The following is a 26,274-nucleotide window of genomic DNA, read 5'->3' as shown; positions in this document are numbered from 1 at the left end:
AACTCTGAATCAGGCCCTATGTTTAGTACAAGTGTTTTGTAGTGAGTAAAGGCCCATACACACTGGGCGACTTTAAACTGAAAGTCACTCAAAACAGCAGGTTTGAGCAGCTTTCAGCTCAAAGCCACTCAGTGTGTATGGCCCGGCGGTGAGCGCTGCTGCGCGCTCCTGCATCATCGCTGGGAAAACCGCTCATCTGCTGGTTATACCAGCAGATGAGCGGCTTTCAGGACGGCTTTGCATAGTGCTCCACTATGCGACGCCGTCCTCCCCCCCCTCCGTCGGCGCCGGGCAGGGGGAAAGCCGCTCAGTGTGTATGCACTGAGCAGATTTCCCCGCACATCATCGCTGTCCATACACGCTGGGCATAGTCGTCCAGTATGTATGGACCTTAAGGGCAATTTCACACACTCCGTCTCCTGCCGGGCGGCGAAAACCCGCACGGCCAGGAAGCATTGCCGCACTCAGTAGTTTAGAATGGTGTGGATGGCCACAGCCCGGCAGCCGTCCCTTTCAGTGGTGGGATCCGGCTGCAACCGGGCCGTGGCCGTCCAGTGTGATTGGACTCAATAGTGTCCACTAACAACTACTGTGTGCGGCACGGCTTTTGGCCGTGCAGGATTTCGCCGCCCGGCAGGAGCCGGAGCATGTGAAATAGCCCATACTGTTTCTGGGTCTTCTTTGTGAGCACGTAGTTATCACAGCTTACACTGGGAAGCACGTGCAACCTGTTGTACAAGGTCAGACTACAAACAGACCCTTCACCTTATTTAGGCTAGTACAGTATGCGCCGCAGCCAGGCAGATAAGGTGATAGGGTTTAGTGCTGCAGATAAGCTGCTGTTATTACTACTTTATGTTCCTCTGATAATAAGGTTCTCCGCTACTTATAGACATGTCTGGATTCCTCATTTATTTATGTGTAATGTATGTGTATATAAGGAAAGAACAGCGCTACAATTCACACCAGGGACCAGGGCCCTTATTCAAATCTGATCGCAGTACAAATTTGTTCTCAAAATGGGCAAAACCATGTGCACTGCCGGTGGGGCAGATGTAACATGTGCAGAGAGAATTAGATTCTCTCTGCACATGTAACATCTGCCCCACCTGCAGTGCAGCATGGTTTTGTTCATTAGAGAGAAAATTTGCTTTGCGATTGAAACCAGAATCAGGCCCATTATGAGCAACCATAGGATTGCTTAGAGGTCTTCCTGAATCAGGCCCAATGTAAGGCCACAATATGATATAAAAGTGTAGATGTGACCTGCACAATATCGATGTATTGTAAATCCCTGGTTTTAGCCGTAGCACACACATAACACAGAAATGTGCGACATTATAGCGAGAATCCCTTGGAGCGGCGATGCTTTGTCTGCGGTGCTCTGCATAGCTGATAATTATCTTCATTATGGCCAGGGATACCGTGCGCTATTTAATTAGGATTTAATCGGTGTCTCACAGGGTGAATGCCCCCAATTAATCACTTGGACATATTATAAGGCTGAGCAAATGCACAGTTACCCATAGAAGGGTAATGGATTAGACACATCCACTTCAGCTCTCTGTATCTGGTAATATATATATATATATATATATATATATATATAGAATGGTCACACAGCGGCACTCAGAAGTCTTGCAAAGGTGAATAAAAATCCTTTATTGCGCCCAACGGCGTTTCGGGGATCTCTCCCCCGTCTTCAGGGGCTTAGTGGCTTAAAAACAATGTTCACATACATGGTATATATAGCATGAACAATGGACGTACAATTAAAACAATTGATCTCACCTGTCCGGCGTCGCCGCCCGCTCCGGAAGTCTCCCATGTGAGTTTCTCCGTCAGTGATGCTGGAGGGCGGCGCCGGGCTGTGACATCATCACACAACACAACCTGGTTGCCGAGCAACTGACTGCAGCCGGCTGGTAAAGAAAACAGTGACACAAAATTAGCGCATATAACTATACGGCGTGCATTAGGCTGGTGGTGGACAATATAAAAAATACACATAATAAAAACATATAAAAACACACATTACTACCATAAAGCAGAATCCCAATATTCGAGTCTGATGTATAATAATTATCCCGCTACTTTGCATAAGTATCCTGCTAACCTGCGTTATGTTATGCTCAAGATGACAGGGGAGCGTGTATATGACTGCGAATGGAACACTGTTGGAGAGCAGTGATACATGACGATATGCACAACTTCATATTCCTACAAAAAGCATTGTAAACCCAAAGTTTCATTTAACCCCTTGGGTGCCAGGGTGTTCAATGAAAATATCCATCTGCATTCCCTCTGCAAGAGAATTTTATCCCTGTTACCACCTCTCAGGGCTAATGGTACATGATCAATGATTATGGCCCTGATACTGGGTATAGTATGTTTATTTTGTGCCCAGTGTCTGGCTACGGGTTGTTCACTGTGTCCGCTGGCGAGTGCCTGTTTTATTGCACTCTTGCAGAGGGAATGCAGATGGATATTTTCATTGAACACCCTGGCACCCAAAGGGTTAAATGAAACTTTGGGTTTACAATGCTTTTTGTAGGAATATGAAGTTGTGCATATCGTCATGTATCACTGCTCTCCAACAGTGTTCCATTCGCAGTCATATACACGCTCCCCTGTCATCTTGAGCATAACATAACGCAGGTTAGTAGGATACTTATGCAAAGTAGCGGGATAATTATTATACATCAGACTCGAATATTGGGATTCTGCTTTATGGTAGTAATGTGTGTTTTTATATGTTTTTATTATGTGTATTTTTTATATTGTCCACCACCAGCCTAATGCACGCCGTATAGTTATATGCGCTAATTTTGTGTCACTGTTTTCTTTACCAGCCGGCTGCAGTCAGTTGCTCGGCAACCAGGTTGTGTTGTGTGATGATGTCACAACCCGGTGCCGCCCTCCAGCATCACTGACGGAGAAACTCACATGGGAGACTTCCGGAGCGGGCGGCGACGCCGGACAGGTGAGATCAATTGTTTTAATTGTACGTCCATTGTTCATGCTATATATACCATGTATGTGAACATTGTTTTTAAGCCACTAAGCCCCTGAAGACGGAGGGGAGATCCCCGAAACGCCGTTGGGCGCAATAAAGGATTTTTATTCACCTTTGCAAGACTTCTGAGTGCCGCTGTGTGACCATTCTACATCTAGCCTGTGTTACAGGCATTCTGAGGGCACCGCAAGCAAGGTATACTTAGCAGTTAAAGGAGTGCCGGACCAATTGAAAATTATATATATATATATATATATATATATATATATATATATATATATATATATATACACATACATACATACTATATATATATATATATATATATACGCACATACATACATGCATACAGTATATATACATACATACATACATACATACATACATACATACATACATACAGAAACTGCAGTACTTGTGTAGTTTCACAGCGCCGGATATCGCATGTGAATCGCAGCCATAGGGAACACACACTTCAGCCATAGTGAACACACACCAGCCACAGGGAACACACACACACACACCAGCCACAGGGAACACACACACACACACACACCAGCCACAGGGAACACACACACACACACACACCAGCCACAGGGAACACACACACACCAGCCACAGGGAACACACACACCAGCCACAGGGAACACACACATACACACACACCAGCCACAGGGAACACACATATACACCAGCCACAGGGAATATATACACACACACACACACCCCAGCTGTAGGGAATACACACACCAGCCACATGGAATATACACACACACACACACACCAGCCACAGGGAATATACACACACACACACCAGCCACAGGGAATATACACACACACACACCAGCCACAGGGAATATACACACACACACCAGCCACAGGGAATATACACACACCAACCACAGGGAATATACACACACCAGCCACAGGGAATATACACACACACACTCCAGCTGTAGGGAACACACACACACACACACACCAGCCACAGGTAACACACACACACACACACACACACACCAGCCACAAGGAACACACACACCAGCCACAGGGAACACACACCAGCCACAGGGAACACACATGCACACCATCCATAGGGAACACACAATTCAGCCACAGGGAATACACACACACACACACACCAGCCACAGGGAATATACACACACCAGCCGTAGGGAACACACACACACCAGCCACAGGGAACACACACTCCAGCCACAGGAAACACACACACCAGCCACAGGGAACACACACACACCAGCCACAGGGAACACACACACACCAGCCACAGGGAACACACACACACCAGCCACAGGGAACACACACACACCAGCCACAGGGAACACACACACCAGCCACAGGGAATACACACACCAGCCACAGGGAACACACACACCAGCCACAGGGAACACACACACACACACTCCAGCCACAGGGAACACACACTCCAGCCACAGGAAACACACACACCAGCCACAGGGAACACACACACACCAGCCACAGGGAACACACACACACCAGCCACAGGGAACACACACACACCAGCCACAGGGAACACACACACCAGCCACAGGGAATACACACACCAGCCACAGGGAACACACACACCAGCCACAGGGAACACACACACACACACACCAGCCACAGGGAACACACACACACACACACTCCAGCCACAGGGAACACACACTCCAGCCACAGGGAACACACACACCAGCCACATGAAACACACACACACCAGCCACAGGGAACACACACACCAGCCACAGGGAACACACACACACACACACACCAGCCACAGGGAACACACACACCAGCCACAGGGAACACACACTCCAGCCACAGGGAACACACACACACACCAGCCACAGGGAACACACACACCAGCCACAGGGAACACACACTCCAGCCACAGGGAACACACACACCAGCCACAGGGAACACACACACACACCAGCCACAGGGAACACACACACCAGCCACAGGGAACACACACACACACCAGCCACAGGGAACACACACACCAGCCACAGGGAACACACACACCAGCCACAGGGAACACACACATGTAACAGTGGTTTATGTACGTCCCAGTTGCCCTGAGACAAGATAAATATTGGTTCCCCCAGATAGCTCCAGCAGTAAGGTGTCTGCCTCCAGTAAGACAGGTCATGGGTCCAATACAGGGTGTGTCACGTGCAAAAAAAGCCACAGAAGCGATAGTGACGGCTTTCAATAAACTGATTCAAACTTGCACATTGGAAATTGTAAAGTGTGCCGAGAGCAGCGAGGCATCTGGCTTAAAGCATGGCGAGGGCACTAATTGGGGGTCCCTGTATTCACGTGACGACATTAACAAAAAAAAAAAAAGAAAACATTTAAAACTCATGTAAGGTCTACATGAGTTTTAAATGTTTTTTTTTTTAGTGTTGACATTTTGCATGTCGACCTGTTGCTTGTGTTGACCATTTGTCACTGTCGTCGTACTGAACCTGCCCTGTTGGTCGCGGATCGTGCAGGGTTTGCTGTAGGAGAGATAAATATGCAGAGACTGTACACAATGTAACTTTAGCACTGATCTGTGACACTGTAGCGATGCTTAATGTGCCAGTGTCACCTATTACAGTGAGAGCTATTCCTGGACTATATAGCTGTTCTTACATAAGTGTTCCGCACCGTTCCGCTGTCTTGTTATCACTGCGTCTCACAGCTGTGAAAATCTATTTTCTGCACCTTTGTGTTGTTCTTAGGTTGGTGGCGGTTATGCTCCCACGGCTCTGCCTTGGTTATGCCGGGGGTTCAAGAAGGGGAAATGGGGCCCTTCCTATTTTTTTCAGTCCCGGGCCCCACAATTTTTTATTGCCTAGCATATTGTATCAGCGTGCTTCAACTATGGAAACGTTGGTGCTAGGGCAGCACGGATGGTGTAATGGTTAGCATTGCTGCCTCGCAGATCTGAGGTCATGGATTTGATGTTCACCGTGGACCTAACTGTGTGGAGTTTGTATGGTCTTGACAATCCTGGCATGGGTTTCCTCCTGGTACTCCAGTTCCTGAATCTAAAACTATACTAGTAGGTTCATTGGCTTCTGACATACATGACCCTAGCGGTATGTGTATGTACAGTACATGTGGTAGGGAATATAGATTGTAAGCTGTAATATATATTACATACCTTAATCTTCTTTTGTTGGTGTTCAGTTTTTACTAATAGCATTGCGGGCTCCTTGCTTTTGTCCTCGGCTCCCTGCTTTCTCTGATGCGTCCAGGCTGGCCATTATTATATACTGTAGGGATGGCCATTGACCATCGATGATTCGAAATCATCAGTGGTTCATGGCCGATGCCGAATACTTTTGCCATCGATGGGGGAGAACCAGATGGTTTCCCTCCATTGATGGAACAGCAAAACAATGTTTTGCTTTTTTTTCCCCCCAAAGTACCGTGTCAGCATAGCTCCGCCCCTGACACACGCAAAGCCCGCCCCCCGTGTTTTGATTGGCCCACAGGCCAATCTATCAAACACAATGGATGACCATCGATATGGAAAAATATTGATGTTCATCCATTGCATAATTTAGCACTATCGATGACCAGCTGCAGAATTGCCAATGGCAACGATGGCCATCCCTAATATACTGTACATAAAATTATATCTAATGCAACATTATTTGTTTCAATTTCTGTTTGTCAGTTCATGAAATGCACTTTGCAGTGATTACTGCTCTATAGTGGTTTCAGTTATGTAAATAATAGATACTGTGCGTGACAGCATGCCTGGGGTAACACTAGACACAATATTGTCAACAGTTCCCAAGCACTCCTGCCCCTTTCAGACGCACTTTTTACCTGTTATTTTTCCATTTTCACGGTGCAGAGTGAATTTACCGGTTCTATTGAACTGGGATTTCTAAATGGTAATAAAGCAGGGTCCTACCCGTTTCAGACCCGTTTTTTTTTCATCCACTGTTTTCTATGGGTTAAAACGGGTTCAGTGTTGCGAAGGAACAAAAACTGCATTGAAATACCGTTTAAAGACATGCGGTGTGAAAGGGGTTTTAGCGTTTTTAAGGGAAGCGGTCATCTATTAGAATGAACTTAGGTCTACAGTCATTAGGTCGACCCCACTAGGTCGACTGGCAGGAAGGTCGACCTGACTTAAGGTCGACATGGGCCAAGGTCGACATGACTTAAGGTCGAATTTGCATAAAGGTCGACATGAGGAAGGTCGACTGGTCATAAGGTCGACATGGGTTTTTCACTGTTTTTTGAGCCGACATGTGCCGATAGGCGGTATTTCATGCCCTACCATCCACTAGGGCGTGATGGGAGAATAAAATAGTGTGCCGAGCGCAGCGAGGCACCGTGCCCGAAGCATTGCGAGCGAAGCGAGCGATGCGAGGGTCCGATTCTCATTGCCAACTGTGTCCATGTCGACTGTGTTGACATTTGGATCAAAAAACAGTGAAAAACCCATGTCGACCTTATGACCAGTCGACCTTCCTCATGTCGACCTTTATGCAAATTCGACCTTAAGTCATGTCGACCTTGGCCCATGTCGACCTTAAGTCAGGTCGACCTTCCTGCCAGTCGACCTAGTGGGGTCGACCTAATGACTGTAGACCTAAGTTCATTCTGACAGATGTACCGCTTCCGTTTTAAAATACCTGGTCAAAGCCAGTTTTGCAGGCTGAAAGCAGCATTAGATAAGGGGAACTGGGGTCTTCCTGGGTCTTTTGACCAATTTTCAGTTAGGGCATAATTTCAAACTGTTGATAAATGCGGTCAGGGGTTATTAGATATGCTGCAATTTGGGGATACCTGGCATTAGCCATGTTGTGTCTTACAGATGGCATTTAATAGTTGTATTATTAAATTATGCACCCTACAATCATTCTACTTTTTAATTATTAATGTTCTCACCAATTTAAATGAATGTGTGTGTGTGTGTGTGTGTATATATATATATCTATATATATATATATATATATCTATATATATAAATAAATAGATATGTGTGTGTGTGTAATATATATATATATATATATATATAGATAGATAGATAGATAGATATATATGTATAGATATATCTATAACTATATATATAGTTATAGATATATCTATATATAGATAGAGGAAATTGTATTCTTTATAGCTGTTTTATTTGTAGACAATATCATTATTCAGACTTAACATTGTTCCAGGGGTGCTGTATATAATATAAATTATTTAAATAAGAGATGCCAAAAGAAAAAAAAAAATCACACTTATTCCCCGGGTACCAATACATCTCCGTTTGCCCATTGGATAATGAAGACCTCCCTCCCCCCTCATCTGAAGCTTGTATTCATCTCCCCGTGATGCTGGGTGGGAAACATATTCTGCAAGGCTCAGGGTGACAGAAGAGAAGAGCAGACAGCTCACAAAATAAAGCCGGGATCCTGTAACAAGGGGTCAGTGAATGGCTGTGATCAGTGTGAGGATGGCTGCTTTGTTGTGGTTCTGCTGAGAAGATGCAGTTCATTTGCTCCACGGCTGGAAAGGAGACAGTTTTTTTGCTTGCGCCTAGAATGCTTCCTAGACGAAGGAAAACAAGCTGGAGGGTTATGGGAATCTGCAGTGTATAATGGAGCAAGTGGCTTGCAATGAAAGCAGCTCAGGAAGGTCTGGTCTGCCTATGCAGGAGACAGGAACGTTGGATGGATACAGGGGATAGAAACACAGAGGCATCATTGCTGTTGCTGAATAGTGCCAAAGTACAGATGATGGAGAGAGCACAGCATTCCTGGGATTGGTAAACAGGTAACAGCAACAGTCGTGGTCAGACGTCATCACCTGGAGAGGACACAGCTGACAAGCCACCCGTGGATCACAGAGCTACTGTACGTGGTCCTGAGTTCGTGATGCCAAAGGCTTGAATCCCAATCATGGGAGGGAAGCTGGTGAAATGGTAAGGGATATTTGCCATTGATGATCTGTGTGGTTCTATAGCTGTACTTCGATACGAGGCGTCCCAGGGTACATTAAGGGCCACTCCTCTTACTGTGATAGTCCCATTGTACCACTATACTGTCTTGTGTTACTACATACAGCCTTTATTCTGGAGGATTGCCTGTATTTATAGACATATGCTAGACACATGTTGATTGGCTATGCAGGCATACCTGTTGTTGAAACAGAGATATATTTGATAAGAATGTCACATTTGATTCACAGAATCGGCTCAAAGTCAGTATTGCGCGGTGTTCCTACACCCAGGTGGCATCTCTGAAGGTTTGTTTGTTCCGTGTGATGGAACCTTGGCTTCCCAATGCTGCCGATGCAGTATCACAAGACTACATAGGACCTAGGAAAAGATCAACAACAGAAGTGACACATTTGTAAAAGTCATTTCTTTGAATTAATTGGATAATTAGCAGTTACAGCGCCATATCTGAGTGACGTATAAGGTTGGTGATTGCTGGGTACAGGCAAGTCAGGGCAGTGGGTCAATTTGCTGTAGAAGAGGGGCAGCCATGCCAGTTTTTGCTGATAACCTTACTTAAAGCACAGATGGGAGAGATGATTGCCGTGCTATATCAAATGACTCATCCGTGCCTAATTAGCCGTAGCCTTAAATCCTGGCCTGCCTGATGCCATTGTGTAAGCCAATTGCCAAAGCTGGTATTTTTGAATAATTACATGTGATGTTAATTGAGACCATACTCTTATCTAAATACTCTTATCTAAATTTCATTTACCGTCACAGTTTTCCATGGGTGCGGTACTTGGCTTTGCCCTCTGTCGTGTAAATGTTGAAGTGAGTTCTGGTAGAGTCTTGAACCGATGCTGTTTGTTTTACTGGTTCCTTAAAATTAAGCTTATTATTATTATTATTAATAATAAAATATATGACTAGGAATGGGAGAATGTGAGTAAACTAATACTAGACTAGGATTGCCAAGTTTTTTGTTTTTGACTCTTAGGGCTATTTCACAGGCTCAGGCTCCTGCCGGGCGGTGAAACCCCGCACGGCCAAGAAGCCGTGCCGCACTCAGAAGTTTTCAATGGTGGGGATGGCCACAGCCCGGCAGCCGTCCCTTCCAGTGGTGGGATCCGGCAGCAACCGGGCGGCCTGGCCATGGCCATCCCGCGTGAATGCACACGATCTTGTCCATTAGTAACTACAGTGTGCGGCACAGCATTTGGCCGTGCGGGGTTTTGCCGCCCAGCAGGAGCTGGAGCGTGTGAAATAGCCCTTATATAGTGTTCCTTCTAGGAACCAAACGGGGCAGGGCGCTGGAGGGGCTGACCGGGCACGCCAACGTCACTAAAGGGGGCGTGACCGGGCCGGCACGTCACAAATGGGGGCGTGCCCGGGCCGGCGCGTCACAAATGGGGGCGTGCCCGGGTCGGCGCGTCACAAATGGGGGCGTGCCCGGGCCGGCGCGTCACAAATGGGGGAGTGCCCGGGCCAGCGCGTCACTGAAGGGGGCATGCCCGGGCCGCGCATCACTGAAGGGGGCGTGCCCGGCCGTAACTACGTCCCCGAGCTGCCGGGAAAGTGCCGTGCACCACAATCTATGGCGGCGCTGGGCATCACCGGTGCACTCCGGCGGGCAGGCAGCAGGCTGTTTTAGCGGGGCGCTGCTAGAGGGGCAGGGCGCATTCTGCCCTTTAAAAATCGGGCAGGGCGCAGCGCCCCGCTAAAACAGCCTAGCGGGAACACTACTTATATTGGGTACACACGGTGCGATTTTGTTTGCGATTCGATCCCATTTCGATTGGGATCGAATCGAATGGTACGCAAATGCATTAGATTTGATGATATAGTACAGATCTGCACTATATAGTCTATTTTACTGCTCGATTGACACTAAATGGGAGCGCTCATCGGGATCGAAACGGCATTGAATGAGTCTGAAAACCATTCGATTTCAATTCGATTTTTACTATGTAGTCAAAATCTAATACAAAATCTCACTGTGTAGGACTACCATCATACATTATAGTGAAAACAGCTTTATTAGAGAATATCAATAACAGTGTGGTTGCCCACAATTAGCAGTTGGGATCCATGTTTTGGGTTGCAGCCCATTGGGAATGTAATCAAGATTCTCTTTCCACAAGAAATAGATCAGTCCTATAGTTTGGTTATTTTTCTATTAATTCTACATTGATTGACAGTTCCTGATTAGGAAACCACGGTCATCCTTCAGATCAATAAGTGGCAGATGTGAGTTATAGATCATTTACTTAAGATTGGGGCCAGAATAATGCTCTGCAGATCCTGGCTTTTTACCTCAAGCCCAAACCACACTAGACAACTTCTTAAAAGATATTGCTGAAAAGGGCCCTTCTGAGATATATATATATATATATATATATATATATATATATATATATATATATATATATTTTTTTTTTTTTTAAAAAGTCTATTGTGTATATTCAATATAGTTAAGGACCCCCCTCATTGGCTTAACATGTATGTCAGTCTTGTTTTTTCCAGCCAATGACCCGCATGTCCCTGTGACTTTACTGAACGATAGCGTTCACCTATATCATTCAGTGTGTATCCTCGATACTGCGAGGCTGTGCATCGGGGTCAAATCGGCATTGAATACGGCTGTACATCTGCGATTCAGACTAATTTTCAACTTGATTTGGACCAAATAAAAAAGAAAGCGACCCTAAATTGCACCGTGTTTACACTACTTTGCTTCAACGTTGCACAGCAGCTGCTTGGAAACACCGATCAGCTGTGCTATAGTGATAACCTCTGACCCAGCCCCTCCGAGCAGGGTCCTTCCCTCCAGGCACTAGATCCCCAGCATTGCTATGCTAGCTACCAGAGACAGTATTGCGGCCTCCCTCAGCAGTCTATCCTTGACCCACATGGTGGCCTCTGCTTAGCACACCTGTCTCCTAGCAACCATCGTTAGCTCACCTAGGAGATGTCATGTGGATAACAGCTAATCAAAATGACGACAGCTTTTATTTCCCAGCATGCTGTGTATGTGCAGCTTCCTAACACTAACCCACCCCCAGCAGCTGAAAATACTGCCGGGGTGAGAACTGCCGCACATCAACGTTGGTGTGAAAACCATTGCCACACTTAGCCCAAGGTGCGATAATCCAGCCGCCCATCACCTCACTTATAAACTGATCAGTAGTCTTCCCAAGCAGAGTAATAACTTCTGCACACTGCAGTCCTGTGGTCTGCAGCTGCAGCAGGTATACGATATTGTGTTTCTTAGACAGGTTTGGCAAACCATACGCAGCCAGTGTCCACCATCATCAGGTCTGTGTGTTCCCTGAGGTGTGAATGTGATCCTCCAAATGTATTTTGAATGGGAATAAAAAAATGAATCTTTGTGAAGCAATCACAGTAGGAGGTAGGGGGCGCCAGATTTCTGAGCTTCCCATGTAGCACACTTACAGCAAGCAGCCTTTTCTCTCCAAGGTTCTGGCACTTGGGTGGATACTGAATCTAAAGCTTTAGGGGCAGATTTATTAAGCTTGGAGAAGAGCGGAGATAAAGCGGAGAAAAGGTAAAAGGAGATAAAGCACCAGCCAATCAACTCCCAACTGTCTTTTTCAAACACAGCTGATTGGCTGGTGCTTTATCTCCTTTTACCTTTTCCCCGCTTTACCTCCAGTTTATCTCTTCTCCAAGCTTAATAAATCTGCCCCTTTGCCCTCTCATTTCTGTCCTCACTATGGGGACTTCTCAGGCTTCACAATCATATCAGCTTCACTTTGCTACCTACTCTTATGGTGATCATACACTACGGCGACTTCTCCGAAGGAGAATGGAGAAGTCCCATGCGATTTCCCTTGAACTGTCCGTATGCAATCCAAGCCTGCCGGAGGCTTGGTGCTACGACATATTATATATATATATATATATATATATATATATATATATATATATATATATATATATATATATATATATATATATATATATATATATAGTGCAGCCCTTCCGATCTTCAGGCTCCGAACCTATACTCATCTGCTGGCCATGCATTGGATCGGACCTCATGTCAAACACATGCGATTTTGACACCTTCATCTAATTTCTCGGCCCGATCCATAGGAATCAGACGTAAAAGGGCAGAAACACCATAGTATTTGGTTGTCATTTCGGCAATGCCAGGACTGCCTCTGACTTCCAAGTACTTGTTACACATCCTTCTACTCACTCCATGAGCTTACCTAATTTAAGATCTCCTAGCTTCACTCACAAGTTGAGCCCAAGGGTCCCGAGATGGATCACAAACATCCTTTTTCCATGACATTGCCTATAGTGACCGGGGGTTATTCTGTTGATTTTGGTGCTCAGCCCGAGGCTGCACTTATTGCATATTTATGTTTATTCCTGACTGAGGTAAGTAATCCACCTGAAGTAGGGTTTGGGGAAGGGAGTGCTGGGAATGCCTGAACTTCAGCACTGCCTGGTGTTTAGCACAGAAGAAGCTGCTTTACGTTGCTAATCCCATGCATTTTGGTCGCAAGAATGCAGTCACCCTGACAAGCGCAGGGCTGGTCGCTCATACCATTGAATAGCTCCTGTCCCTTTAAATAGGAGCTGTAAGCACGCAAAAACAATTGAATCCGCCCCTTACATTCTACATCAAAGATTCATCGCAGGAAGCTACATTAATGGGAGATGGACCTGGTACTGCCTCAGGAGGGGGATTATTGGCAGGCGAAATAACTTCTTGTGACTGTACACTGTAATCAATGAGACAGCCTATATAGGTTGCCAATGACATAACAACCAGTTGAGGAAAATATTCTGATCCCTCGTGCTGGGACAAGATGCACAGTCTCCTCTGTCCCACTATAGAGGCTTCTATTCCTGAGGATCTGGGGATCTTTCTCATGTCATATCACCTCCATATCTATACCGGCACCAAAGGTGTCACTTGCCCCTAAGACACTGAACAGGAGCTGGCACATTGGTGTGTTACCCTTCATTGTGTGACACCTGGGTGTAGACGGTCCCCCTTGTGACCCCACTGCCCAGCATTCCATTAAACTGACTTCACAGATACTAGCAGCAGCCAAGTCAGCCATTGTATCCCATTGGTAGCTCACAAATCCCCTCTCATCTGTCACATTGCTTGCATGCAAAAATATCACTAGCTCCATGACAGGCCGGATCTTTATCTCAGAACCTCAGGACTCTTCTGTGATTATCAGAACCACCTGTCCTCCTTATAACATTATCCATCTTATCTTAGATTTGCCATTCAAATTGTATTATTTCCATCACCTTCTCTCCTGTAACCCATCCCTCTCTGCTATTCTTTTTTCCCATGCTTTTTATTGTTTTGTGTTTTTGCTTGTATAATACAGTACTTGATATTGGGCCTAGTTTAGACCTGATCGCAGGAAAAATTTGTTCTCATAATGGGCAAAACCGAGAGATGATGTCAGCGGCTGTACAACACTGTGACTGGTAGCATAGAGATATACAGGAAAGTCCACAATGTTGTGTTACTGCACCTAGAGGTGATGTCAGCAGCTGTACAGCACCATGTGACTGGTAACGTAGAGATATACAGGAAAGTCCACAATGTTGTGTTACTGCACCTAGCGGTGATGTCAGCAGCTGTACAACACCATGTGACTGGTAACATAGAGATATACAGGAAAGTCCACAATGTTGTGTTACTGCACCTAGAGGTGATGTCAGCAGCTGTATAACACCATGTGACTGGTAACATAGATATACCGGAAAGGCCACAATGTTGTGTTACTGCACCTAGCGGTGATGTCAGCAGCTGTACAGCATCATGTGACTGGTAACATAGAGCTATACAGGAAAGTCCACAATGTTGTGTTACTGCACCTAGCGGTGATGTCAGCACCTGTATAACACCATGTGACTGGTAACATAGAGATATACAGGAAAGTCCACAATGTTGTGTTACTGCACCTAGCGGTGATGTCAGCAGCTGTACCAAACCATGTGACTGGTAACATAGAGATATACAGGAAGGGCCACAATGTCGTGTTACTGCACCTAGTGGTGATGTCAGCAGCTGTATAACACCACCATGTGACTGGTAACATAGAGATATACAGGAAAGTCCACAATGTTGTGTTACTGCACCTAGCGGTGATGTCAGCAGCTGTACCAAACCATGTGATTGGTAACAGAGATATACAGTAAAGTCCACAATGTTGTGTTACTGCACCTAGTGGTGATGTCAGCAGCTGTATAACACCATGTGACTGGTAGCATAGAGATATATAGGAAAGGCCACAATATTGTGTTTCTGCACCTAGCGGTGATGTCAGCAGCTGTATAACACCATGTGACTGGTAACATAAAGATATACAGGAAAGTCCACAATGTTGTGTTACTGCACCTAGTGGTGATGTCAGCAGCTGTACAACACTGTGACAGGTAACATAGAGATATACAGGAAAGTCCACAATGTTGTGTTACTGCACCTAGCGGTGATGTCAGCAGCTGTACCAAACCATGTGACTGGTAACATAGCGATATACAGGAAAGGCCACAATGTTGTGTTACTGCACCTAGCGGTGATGTCAGCAGCTGTACCAAACCATGTGACTGGTAACATAGCGATATACAGGAAAGGCCACAATGTTGTGTTACTGCACCTAGTGGTGATGTCAGCAGCTGTACCAAACCATGTGACTGGTAACATAGCGATATACAGGAAAGGCCACAATGTTGTGTTACTGCACCTAGTGGTGATGTCAGCAGCTGTACCAAACCATGTGACTGGTAACATAGAGATATACAGGAAGGGCCACAATGTTGTGTTACTGCACCTAGCGGTGATGTCAGCAGCTGTATAACACCATGTGACTGGTAACATAGAGATATACAGGAAAGTCCACAATGTCGTGTTACTGCACCTAGCGGTGATGTCAGCAGCTGTACCAAACCATGTGACTGGTAACAGAGATATACAGTAAAGTCCACAATGTTGTGTTACTGCACCTAGCGGCGATGTCAGCAGCTGTATAACACCATGTGACTGGTAACATAGAGATATACAGGAAAGTCCACAATGTTGTGTTACTGCACCTAGCGGCGATGTCAGCAGCTGTATAACACCATGTGACTGGTAACATAGAGATATACAGGAAAGTCCACAATGTTGTGTTACTGCACCTAGCGGTGATGTCAGCAGCTGTACCAAACCATGGGGGTTATTCTAGTCCATTCTTTCTGACAAAATCCTTCTTAGATGGACAAAACCATGTGCACTGCGGGTGGGGCAGATGTAACTTGTGCAGAGAGAATTAGATTTGGGTGGGGTTTTTCTTCAAAGTGAGATCTATATTGAAGTGTAAAATCATGCAGTCAGTATTTTCCCTGCACAGAAACAAAATAACTCACCCAAATCTAATTCTCTCTGCACCTGTTACATCTGCCCCCCTGCAGTGCACATGGTTTTGTCCATCTAAGAAGGATTTTGTCAGAAAGAATGAACTAGAATAAACCCCCATGTGACTGGTAACAGAGACATACAGGAAAGCCCACAATGTTGTGTTACTGCACCTAGCGGTGATGTCTGCAGCTGTATAACACCATGTGACTGGTAACATAGAGCTATACAGGAAAGCCCACAATGTTGTGTTACTGCACCTAGCGGTGATGTCAGCAGCTGTACAGCATCATGTGACTGGTAACATAGAGATATATAGGAAAGGCCACAATATTGTGTTACTGCACCTAGCGGTGATGTCAGCAGCTGTATAACACCATGGGACTGGTAACATAGAGATATACAGGAAAGCCCACAATGTTGTGTTACTGCACCTAGCGGTGATGTCAGCAGCTGTACAGCATCATGTGACTGGTAACATAGAGATATATAGGAAAGGCCACAATGTTGTGTTTCTGCACCTAGCGGTTATGTCAGCAGCTGTACAACACCATGTGACTGGTAACATAAAGATATACAGGAAAGTCCACAATGTTGTGTTACTGCACCTAGCGGTGATGTCAGCAGCTGTACAGCATCATGTGACTGGTAACATAGAGATATACAGGAAAGTCCACAATGTTGTGTTACTGCACCTAGCGGTGATGTCAGCAGCTGTACAACACTACTGATTTATTTCTTACATTACCATAGGTATACCGTCGTTATTAGGTCGACCACTGAAGGTCGACAAGGCTAAAGTCGACATGGTTGTAAGTTCGATACAGTGCCTGAAGCATGGCAAGTGCTTTGTCAACCTAATGCATGTGCCGACCTTCCAACCATGTTGACATTAGCCATGTCGACCTATTTCATGTGTCGACCTAAGCCCCGTCGACCTTCGGTGGTTGACCCAATGCATGCTGACCTAATGACCCATAAACATATTAAAGGCCCCATCCACTAGTCAGATTTGGCCTGTTGTTGTCAGATTCAGATGGATCTGACAGCCCGGTCTGAAGAATAAAGATCAAATCCGAGCTCCCTCAGATCAGATGTGCGGCGGAGTCTCAGATCTATCTGATCTGAAGCTGTCGAGGGTCTATCATAGACCTGACCAGATGTAGATGAAGTGAAAAGAGTAAAACATTAGCCCAGGTTCAGATCAGATTCCTGGGAGAGTTCAAGGGAAATATGAAGACATTTGCAGCTTCATATATGTCTGTGTAGTGGATGGGGGCTTAAGATAAAATATTCTTCCAGGATAGACCCTGCCTTATCCAATAGTAATCGTGGTACTTGTTTCCTAGCACGGCCACAATCGCGGGCATCGTGTACCTTTAAGTTAAGGTACACGATGCCCGCGATGGACCCGATTTCCTTTGAAATCAGGTCCATTTTGCCGGCAAAGGGAAAATCGCGGGCATCACGTCGGTCAAGACCATTAACATTGGCCCCGACCGACGCGATGCCCGCGATTTTGCCATAGGCTTCAATGTTAAAATATTTTTTAACATTGAAATCTGGAGCATCGCGTCGGTCTGGAGAACCCGAAGCGTGGCATGCGCAGCGCGACCGCGAGGGGCGGCGGTGCGCGTCCTCCGACCTTTTCATTTCCCTACTATCCACATCGGCGTGGAGTTGAGAATATAAAGTGTGGCGAGCGCAGCGAGCCACCGAGCCCGAAGCGTGGCGAGCGCATGCGTATACCTGTGAAGTTATACGCGTCCCCTCGCGGGGCTCGCCACGCTTCAGCTCGCTGCTCTCGCCACACTTTATATTCTCAACTCCACGCCGACGTGGATAGTAGGGGAATGAAAAGGTTGGAGGACGCGCACGGCCGCCCCTCGCGGGCTCGCTGCGCTCGCCACACTTCGGGTTGGCGTCAATCGTGTGGTGGGGTTTACGGTGTAAAATTGGGGGTCTAGAGAATATTTTACATTGAATCCAATGTAAAATTGGGTCCCAGGGACCCTATTCACATTTGATTCAATTAAAAAATCGGGTCGGTCGCGTCGGTCGAATCGCATGCGACCAAATCGCATGCGATGCGACCAACGCGATTTTTCCGACACGACCACTCAGATGGAAATCGGGGTGGCCATGCTAGGAAACAAGTACCGTAATCGTTTGCGATAGAATATGGCTGATGAAACTGAAATGATTTAAATCTGCTCTTTGTTTCCTTTCATCTCATTAGAATACAATGGCCCTTATTCTGATTGACGCGTACTTTCCCGCATACTTTCGGATCGCGTCTTTACGGCGTCTGCGCATGCGTGGAGAACGCTACGCGCATGTGCCACGCCTTGACTCCGTACCTGTTCGGGCAAATCCCGTACAAAACTGGTCACCGCAATCATTCGGGAAATATGGGCGTATTATGGGCGTCATGCGGAATGACACATGGGCGTAGTTTCAAAGTGGGCAAAACGGGGCGGAAACATGGGCGGACACGGGGGAGTACACTTATGTTGGGGGGCGTGCATTCGGATAGCACTCCGAATGCACGCGAACAAAAAGGGAAGAAATGTGCGGTGTCCAAAAGGCCACTATTGCTTTGCGGACACCACTCGTTCCTTCGGGAGTTGAACGGACCGCCTAATGACTACAAGCATTAACACCTGAACCCAATAAAATCGACTCCTTTACTCATTAATCACTAATAGGACGCTTGTCAGTGCTTTAATTGAAACCATTGCTGCTTCAAGGAAACCTTACTAATCACCCACATATGCTGTACTTCTGACACACTTTAAACCTGCTAACAATGGACATGACTGAATATTAATACTAGCAATACACATGTGTATGCGACATGTACTAATTAAACCACACAATTGTTGTAAAGTAAAGCAATTTATTTATATAAATTTCACTGTCAATGCCACTGTGATGCAATGACAAAAAAATAAAAATACCAAAAAAAACAAACCATGGCACTTAAATTGCTGTAAGGGTTAATGTGTGCAATGCATGTGTTAGGCATGCTTGTAAGGATATATTGGCATCTAATTGATTCCAATTCAAAATAAGCAGTTTTTTATGAGGATAGGTAATTGAATAAGTGGGTCATGTGATGTATTGCAGAAGATACATAATAGTGGGTTGTTTGGCGTAAATACTCCGCTTACGGGCGGTAGCACCGCTTGGCTCCCGTTCGGATGCGGTATTCCCGAGCATACTCTGTAATACTCTGTAATACCGTGCAGAATCTGAGTGTTTCTCCCGCACACGCATGGTTTGTATGTCGTCCGTAAACACGCCCTGTTCTTAAAGAGTGAGTCCGTCCGAATGCGGAGGACACGTGGGCGTTTCTACGGGCGATGGCCGCACGCGGCAGAACACCGTGGCGTGCGGACCGCTCCGTAAGAATGCGGGAATATCCGCACCGATCAGAATAAGGGCCAATGTGAAGTAATGCCGCATGCTCCAATTTTGTTATCATAAGGATTTAAAAGATATTTAAAAAAGTTTTCTTCTTCATTAATTTTCTTGGAGGACCCCAGCTGCCTGCTGGAATTAATGCATTGTGCAGGCTATTAAGCTGTTGAATGGGATGAACAGCCTAATATGGAGATAAGAGCTTCTCCCTGTGCGATCAGATATTGCCACCTGGCTGGCTGTCACTTCTGTGCTCCACATCGAGAATTGGTGTGAAACCTCCAATTCACATTGCTTGCTTTATAATTGGGAGCAAATCTGCTGCTGCAGCACAAATACACAGCCACCTACAGAGGACCACATCTGTGACCAGGGCTACCAGGTCATACGTGTAAATGTGGACTCACACGTTCTGCGTGTCATGCTTCGGGAACACTATTATAATCTTGGATCGTGAAGCAATAATGGTCGGTTAAAAAAGAAAAACACACGTCGTCCTTTCCTGTGATGATCTTTTGCTTGTGTCAACCTTTTGTCAAGGTCAATCTGAAGTCTGTTGACCCTGTCCATGTGTCAACCTATTCACTGTCAACCAATAGTAGTTGACCAATTGATTGTCGACTTAATTACTGTCAACCAATCGATTGGATCCCACCTATATCACAATTGATTTATTTGTACCATGTTATTAGTCCTTTAAGACATCCCAAACTCAGACCTCAGGCACCCTAGTGGTCCAGGTTTGAACCGACTAGTCAGGTTCAACAGCCCTGGCGCTAGTAGCAGATGCAGTAGTGAGCCACTTTTTAATAAGAACAGTAACATTGTTCAACATTCAGTGTAGACCATTTTTGAATAATAAATTATTTTTTTTTACAATTAATTTAAACATTTTAATCAGACTTTGAATTGCAAAAAAAATGTGGACTCCAAAGGGTTAAGGATATCCATGCTTGGGCACAGGTGATTTGGGGGCTGATTCAGACCTGTTTGCTAGGCTTTGTGTAATCGCAGTCTGGCGAACAAGTAAACGCCACCCGCGTTTATCAAATGATTTCTCTCCCCCCTTCTGTAATGAAAGTCTAAACTGACTTTTATTCCCGCTGCAGATCTTTGAAAAGGGGGCGGGTGCTGTGGTCATGTGACATCAGCTGCCAGGGCCGAGCAGGCATCGTGCCTGTGTGTGCGGGGGAATGCCCAGCTTTTTATGGGGACGTCTATAAAATGCTGCCGTTCCACTGCTGCCACTAGGGGGCTTGTGTGGAGAGGATGGCTTGTTTTTGGTGAGGATCGCTGAAAACAAGCCATCCTCGCCGGCAAACCCCCCTCGCTGGCCGCTCGCTGTATTCAATGTCATGGGAAGGATTCCTTTAAACGGCGAGGTTCCCCGCAAATGAAGGGAGCTTGCTGCATTTTGTGGTGAGCCTCGCAGTTTTGATGGCCGCACTCGGCGTTTCCACCTCGCTGAAAAGAACCAGCAAAATGTAAACGGTGAGTGAAGGGGGGCATTTGAATACTGTCGGCGAGCTATCGCCATCAGAGCATTGAATATACCCAATTGATAGAGTATTGCTGATGTGTGTGTGTGCGTGTGTGTGTGTGCGCATTTCTGGCTGTACAGCATGTTTGCTGATATCTCTTCAAGGGTCACTAGGTGGCTGTGAATTGTCTCTGTGCTCATATAGCTGGCTAGGATCAGTGTATTGTGGTTGTTAAACAAAAAGGCAAATGTAAAAGACTATAAAGACACAAGGCGCAGGATGTAATGCGTTGCTGTGCAGGATGTCGGCTGACCTCAGACTTCTTTTTTTTTTTTTTTTTTTAAAGGGCAGTCATTTAAAAGGCATAATAATACCTTATAAATGACTGCCCCTTTAAAAAAATAAAAAACTGAGTTTGGCCAGCAGGAGAAGTCTTCCCTAGCTGTGTGTAAGCCCTGTACACATGGGGTGACAGAGCCGCTGTGCTTAGTGAGGTGCTTAAACCTTCGTGCCAACATCTCTGTTAGAGATGTGCAAAAAAATGGCTAAAAGTGCCAGCGTCGCTCACATTTGTTATATAGATTAAAATTAAAAAAGTTGTGTAAAAATGTTCACACCTATTCTGACAAATTCACTTGGCACTCAAAGGGTTAAGCACAGATCGCTCAGCGCACATTGCTGACACACAGGCGATACATCGGCGATGTTTGCATGAGCCATCTGCACTGACCAATGTTCTCTGGTGAGAACACTGGCGATCTAACTAGCCATATACTGCATACATTATAAATCTAGTCAGGCGATGGCGACACGCAATCTAGTCAGATTGCTTAGCAATAGGGCTAATCTCGCCCCGTGTATAGTCCCCATTATATAAGCCGAGATCTCTCTAATAATAATAATAATAATATTAATAAGTGTTCTCTTGGCTTACGCTCATATCTTCGCAGGTCAAGGATATTTTTTAGTCCACCAGATGATCATACTCTGTGTATTAAGTAGGGTTACCACCTAGTCCCTTTAATTCCGGACACATGTTAATTACACAGGTTCTGTGGCAGTTTAAAATCAGGTGAAGTGGAGTCTTGAAGTCATCCAGCCACAAAACCTGTGTAATTAATATGTGTCCGGAATTAAAGGGACTAGGTGGTAACCCTAGTATGAAGGTTTAAATACCCCTAAACCCTCTACCCCATGGAGAGTATTACCACGTCACTGATTATTATGAATGAACTGGAACTGATTTGACAGCTGCAGTTTTCCATTATTCAGTAGAACCCCAATTTTTTATGTCATTTTATATCTTTTAGATGTAAAATTCCTGCTTCTCAAAACACCACTATATATAAACACACAACAATCATGTCTATACAATGAATCAGTTACGGTTCCATAAATCCTTTTTGGAAATAATGCAATATTTATATTGATATGTAACAAATGAGAGCTGCCGGGCTGCTCGGTCTCCTGAGGTGATATAAAATATTTAAGAAGTAATCCCCTCAGAACATGGCTGGCTGATAATACTCTGGCTGCAGGAGGTGAGGGCCTGGGGTGTCCGCACAGCACATACATGTACACTCTGCTCTAAGTGCTTCCGCTGGCTAAAAGGTCTCACAGTAGTCTATCATCTCCTAACAGACTGGTCACCGTTGCCATGGTTTTAGGGTTACCACCTCCTCCCTTTAATTCTGGACACATATTAATTACACAGGTTCTGTGGCTGATTAAAACCAGGAGAAATGGAGTCTTGAAGTCAGCAAACCACAGAACCTGTGTAATTTGTATGTGCCTGGAATTAAAGGGATGAGGTGGTTACCCGACATGGTTTGTATACTGGGCTATGTACATGGATTTCAGTATCATTTTTGCTAAACATTGTACGGTTACTATGGTTACAGATACACGCGCCAGTTAAGATGTGAACATTACAGAGAGAGAGAGAGAGCAGCTGATGAACAATACACGGAGGTGGCTGCAGAAATGTCTGCGTCACTATGAGGTGGCAATATGCAGAATGCAGAATGCAGTGTTATTTGCATGTGCTTTAGCATACAAAGGCCCTTAGTCTGGTTGACTCGCAAAGGCAAATTCCTTCTCAATTGGACGAAACCATGTGCACTGCAGGGGGATAGGGGGGTGTGGGGGTTGGGGGGGGGGGGGCAGATGTGACATGTGCAGAGAGAGTTATACTTGGGTGTTACTTTGTTTCTGTGCAAGGTAAATACTGGCTGCTTTAATTGTACACTGCAATATAGATCTCACTTTGAAGTAAACCCCCAAACCCCACCCAAATCTAATTCTCTGCACATGTTACATCTGCCCCACCTGCAGTGCACATGGGGCCTTATTCTAGTTCACTCTCTGACAAAATCCTTCTTAGATGGACCAAACTATGTGCACTGCAGGTGGGGCAGATATTACTTGTGCAGAGAGAATTAGATTTGGGTGGGGTGTTACTTCAAAGTGAGATCTATATTGCAGTGTAAAAATAAAGCAGCCAGTATTTACCCGGCACAGAAACAAAATAACTCACCCAAATCCAATTCTCTCTGCACAATTTACATCTGCCCCCCTGCAGTGCACATGTTTTTGTCCATCTAAGAAGGATTTTGTCAGAAAGCGTGAACTAGAATAAGGCCCATATTGAGGCTGGGTGCGCGAGGACGGACACATGCAAATAGAAACCCAATGATTTGCACTTGAAAAACGAATTTGACCTTCCTATTGTCGGCCTAATGCTTGTGTTGACCTTCTGACACTGTGAACCTTTGGCCTTCATTACGGTCGACCCTATAACTCATACCAGTAGCCAGTCAGATAGCGTATCGGCCCCTACGGACATCGCATAAAGCCCAAACTTCCCATTCCCAGTTTATCATTGAGAAATGAGCAGTCGGCTATATTATCAGTGGCTGGATATGACATATGCTGAATATAACCTTTGTCGTCCTACTGAGAGGTGCTCACTGGCCTCCATCTGCTTGTATTTATTCAGCTGTGTACTTGTAGATACTGTTCAGTGCACAGCAGAACTTGCAGCTGGAGCTTATTATCATTCTTCTTCTTACAGCCTGACATCTCCAAGCCCTGTGCACAGCTCAAAATCCGAGTTCAATGGAACTCCGTGTGAGGAGAAAGCTGACATTACAGTCATACAATCTGAGGAGAACATCACTAAGAAAGGTGGGTTCCAAGCTTCACTTGTTCCTTTATCTATTTCACCACCGGGGAGAAATGTTCTACTTAATACATGAAGAGAAATGACGTGTAATAACAATGACAGACATCCTAAAGCTGATCTCCCACAATAATATCTAATATCCAGTCATTCAGTTGCACCAGATCTGGACAATATGGCTACCATCGTCATGATCATTGTAATATAGACATATAATAAAGCTTAAGGATACTATGTGTTATTATATGGGATGTTTGTTTGCCTCGGTCACAGATGAGCCCTCCGTACCACTACCTGACTGCCAGACCACCAGCCCTGCCATGTTCCCAGACACCTCCTGGGAGGACCATCTACTGGAGCAGCAGGACCATTTAGAGAAGGAGATGGAGGAAGCCAAGCAAATGATATCTGGTTTACAAGTATGTATCTAGTATTTTGATAAGATCAAATATATTAAAAATATATAACCCTTGAATTCAATGGGAAATGTTTTCCCATGAAAATCCCTATTCAATGGGAAATGTTTTCCCATGAAAATGCTGGGCGTTCCCATGGAAATTGCCGGGTGAAGTGGGCGCCGGGGTCGGGCAGCTGACATCACCGGATGTCAGCTGCCCGCCCAGTTCCTCCCGAATGTGCGTGCGTATATAAGTGACCTGAGAGTCACTTTATATGTGCGTGCACGCACCACATCTTTCGATGGGCCGCGTTTCCCCCCAGCGAGCGAATGTAAAACATCCATTTGCAGGCCGTGCAAATGGGGGGCAGGCGGCCTTCCATTCGCAGAGTGAGTTCTTCATAAGGGTGCAAATTTGCATCCAAGCGAGTAAACCTGAATAACCCCATTAGTGTAATGATTGGAGAGTAAGCCCTCTGCTGTACAGACACTGGCATTAGCATAAGATTGTAAATCAGTGAGTGGTGCGTCTTCCTGCTTGCAGATGGGGCAGATGTAACATGTGCAGAGAGAGCTACATTTGGGTGAGTTATTTTGTTTCTGTGCAGGGTAAATACTGGCTGCTTTATTCTTACACTGCAATTTAGATTTCCATTTGAACACACCCCACCCAAATGTAACTCTCTCTGCACATGTTACATCTGCCCCACCTGCGGTGCTGCATGGTTTTACCCATTAGAGAGATGTTGTGAGCCAACCTGAATTAGGCCCTTTGTGTGTTTACCAAATGTCCCTAAATAAAACAATATGAGGATAAAGAAATGGAACAGAGCAGCCTTTACGTTCTCCTGAGCCCTCAGACACGTCCTGTTCTATCACAAAAACATGGCTTCTTTTTCCCCAATCTTAATGGAGTTCTTTATCCACATTTATACGGTCTCCTGTAACAGGATCCAGAGCTTTATTATTTGCCTTGGTTACAGTATTGTGTTTCCCCGTCAGGCATTACTGTTGAATGGATCCCTTCCCGAGGATGAACAAGAGAGCTTATTCTCCCTGCGAGAAGATGGGGCGTGCCCAGAGGAACAACTGGTGAGGGCATACTCTTCCTTACCAGTCTGGCTGCGGTGCTCACCAGCTTCCTCTGTGCTGGACTTCACTGACTGTAACTTTTACTTTCAGGTCATCATCAAAAGTCGCCTGGACCAAAGTATGAGTGAAAATCAGTCTCTAAAGGTAAGATGTTGCTGAGGACTTCTGTATTTGGAAGGCAGTGTCTGATAGAAATGTATTTTCACAGTCCAACATCTTACCGTTCTGCAGAGAGAGTCACGGGGATAAAACTCCCATCTTAGTCAATGTACCCCTATGTCTCTATTTTGTCTGGTGCATCTGTATTTGTGTCCTTTGCT

At 45.5% G+C, this 26,274-nt stretch overlaps 1 protein-coding gene across 3 annotated transcripts in view; it reads left to right on the top strand.

Moving 5' to 3' along the window:
* DIXDC1 (DIX domain containing 1) overlaps window positions 1–26,274 on the top strand; it is a 125,460-nt gene that overhangs the window by 64,829 nt on the left and 34,357 nt on the right. For all 3 annotated transcript variants that reach the window (XM_083163213.1, XM_083163212.1, XM_083163214.1), the window contains exons 6-9: window positions 24,358–24,470; window positions 24,739–24,884; window positions 25,865–25,954; window positions 26,045–26,098. In XM_083163213.1, coding sequence (XP_083019339.1) covers window positions 24,358–24,470; window positions 24,739–24,884; window positions 25,865–25,954; window positions 26,045–26,098 — 403 coding nt within the window. The remainder of the gene's footprint in view (window positions 1–24,357; window positions 24,471–24,738; window positions 24,885–25,864; window positions 25,955–26,044; window positions 26,099–26,274) is intronic.

This window comes from Crinia signifera, chromosome 19 (genome assembly GCF_055691185.1).
Source record: "Crinia signifera chromosome 19, ASM5569118v1, whole genome shotgun sequence".
Classification (NCBI taxonomy): domain Eukaryota; kingdom Metazoa; phylum Chordata; class Amphibia; order Anura; family Myobatrachidae; genus Crinia; species Crinia signifera.
The sequence above is the reverse complement of the archived record's forward strand: the minus strand, read 5'-3'. Positions and strand labels throughout refer to the sequence as shown.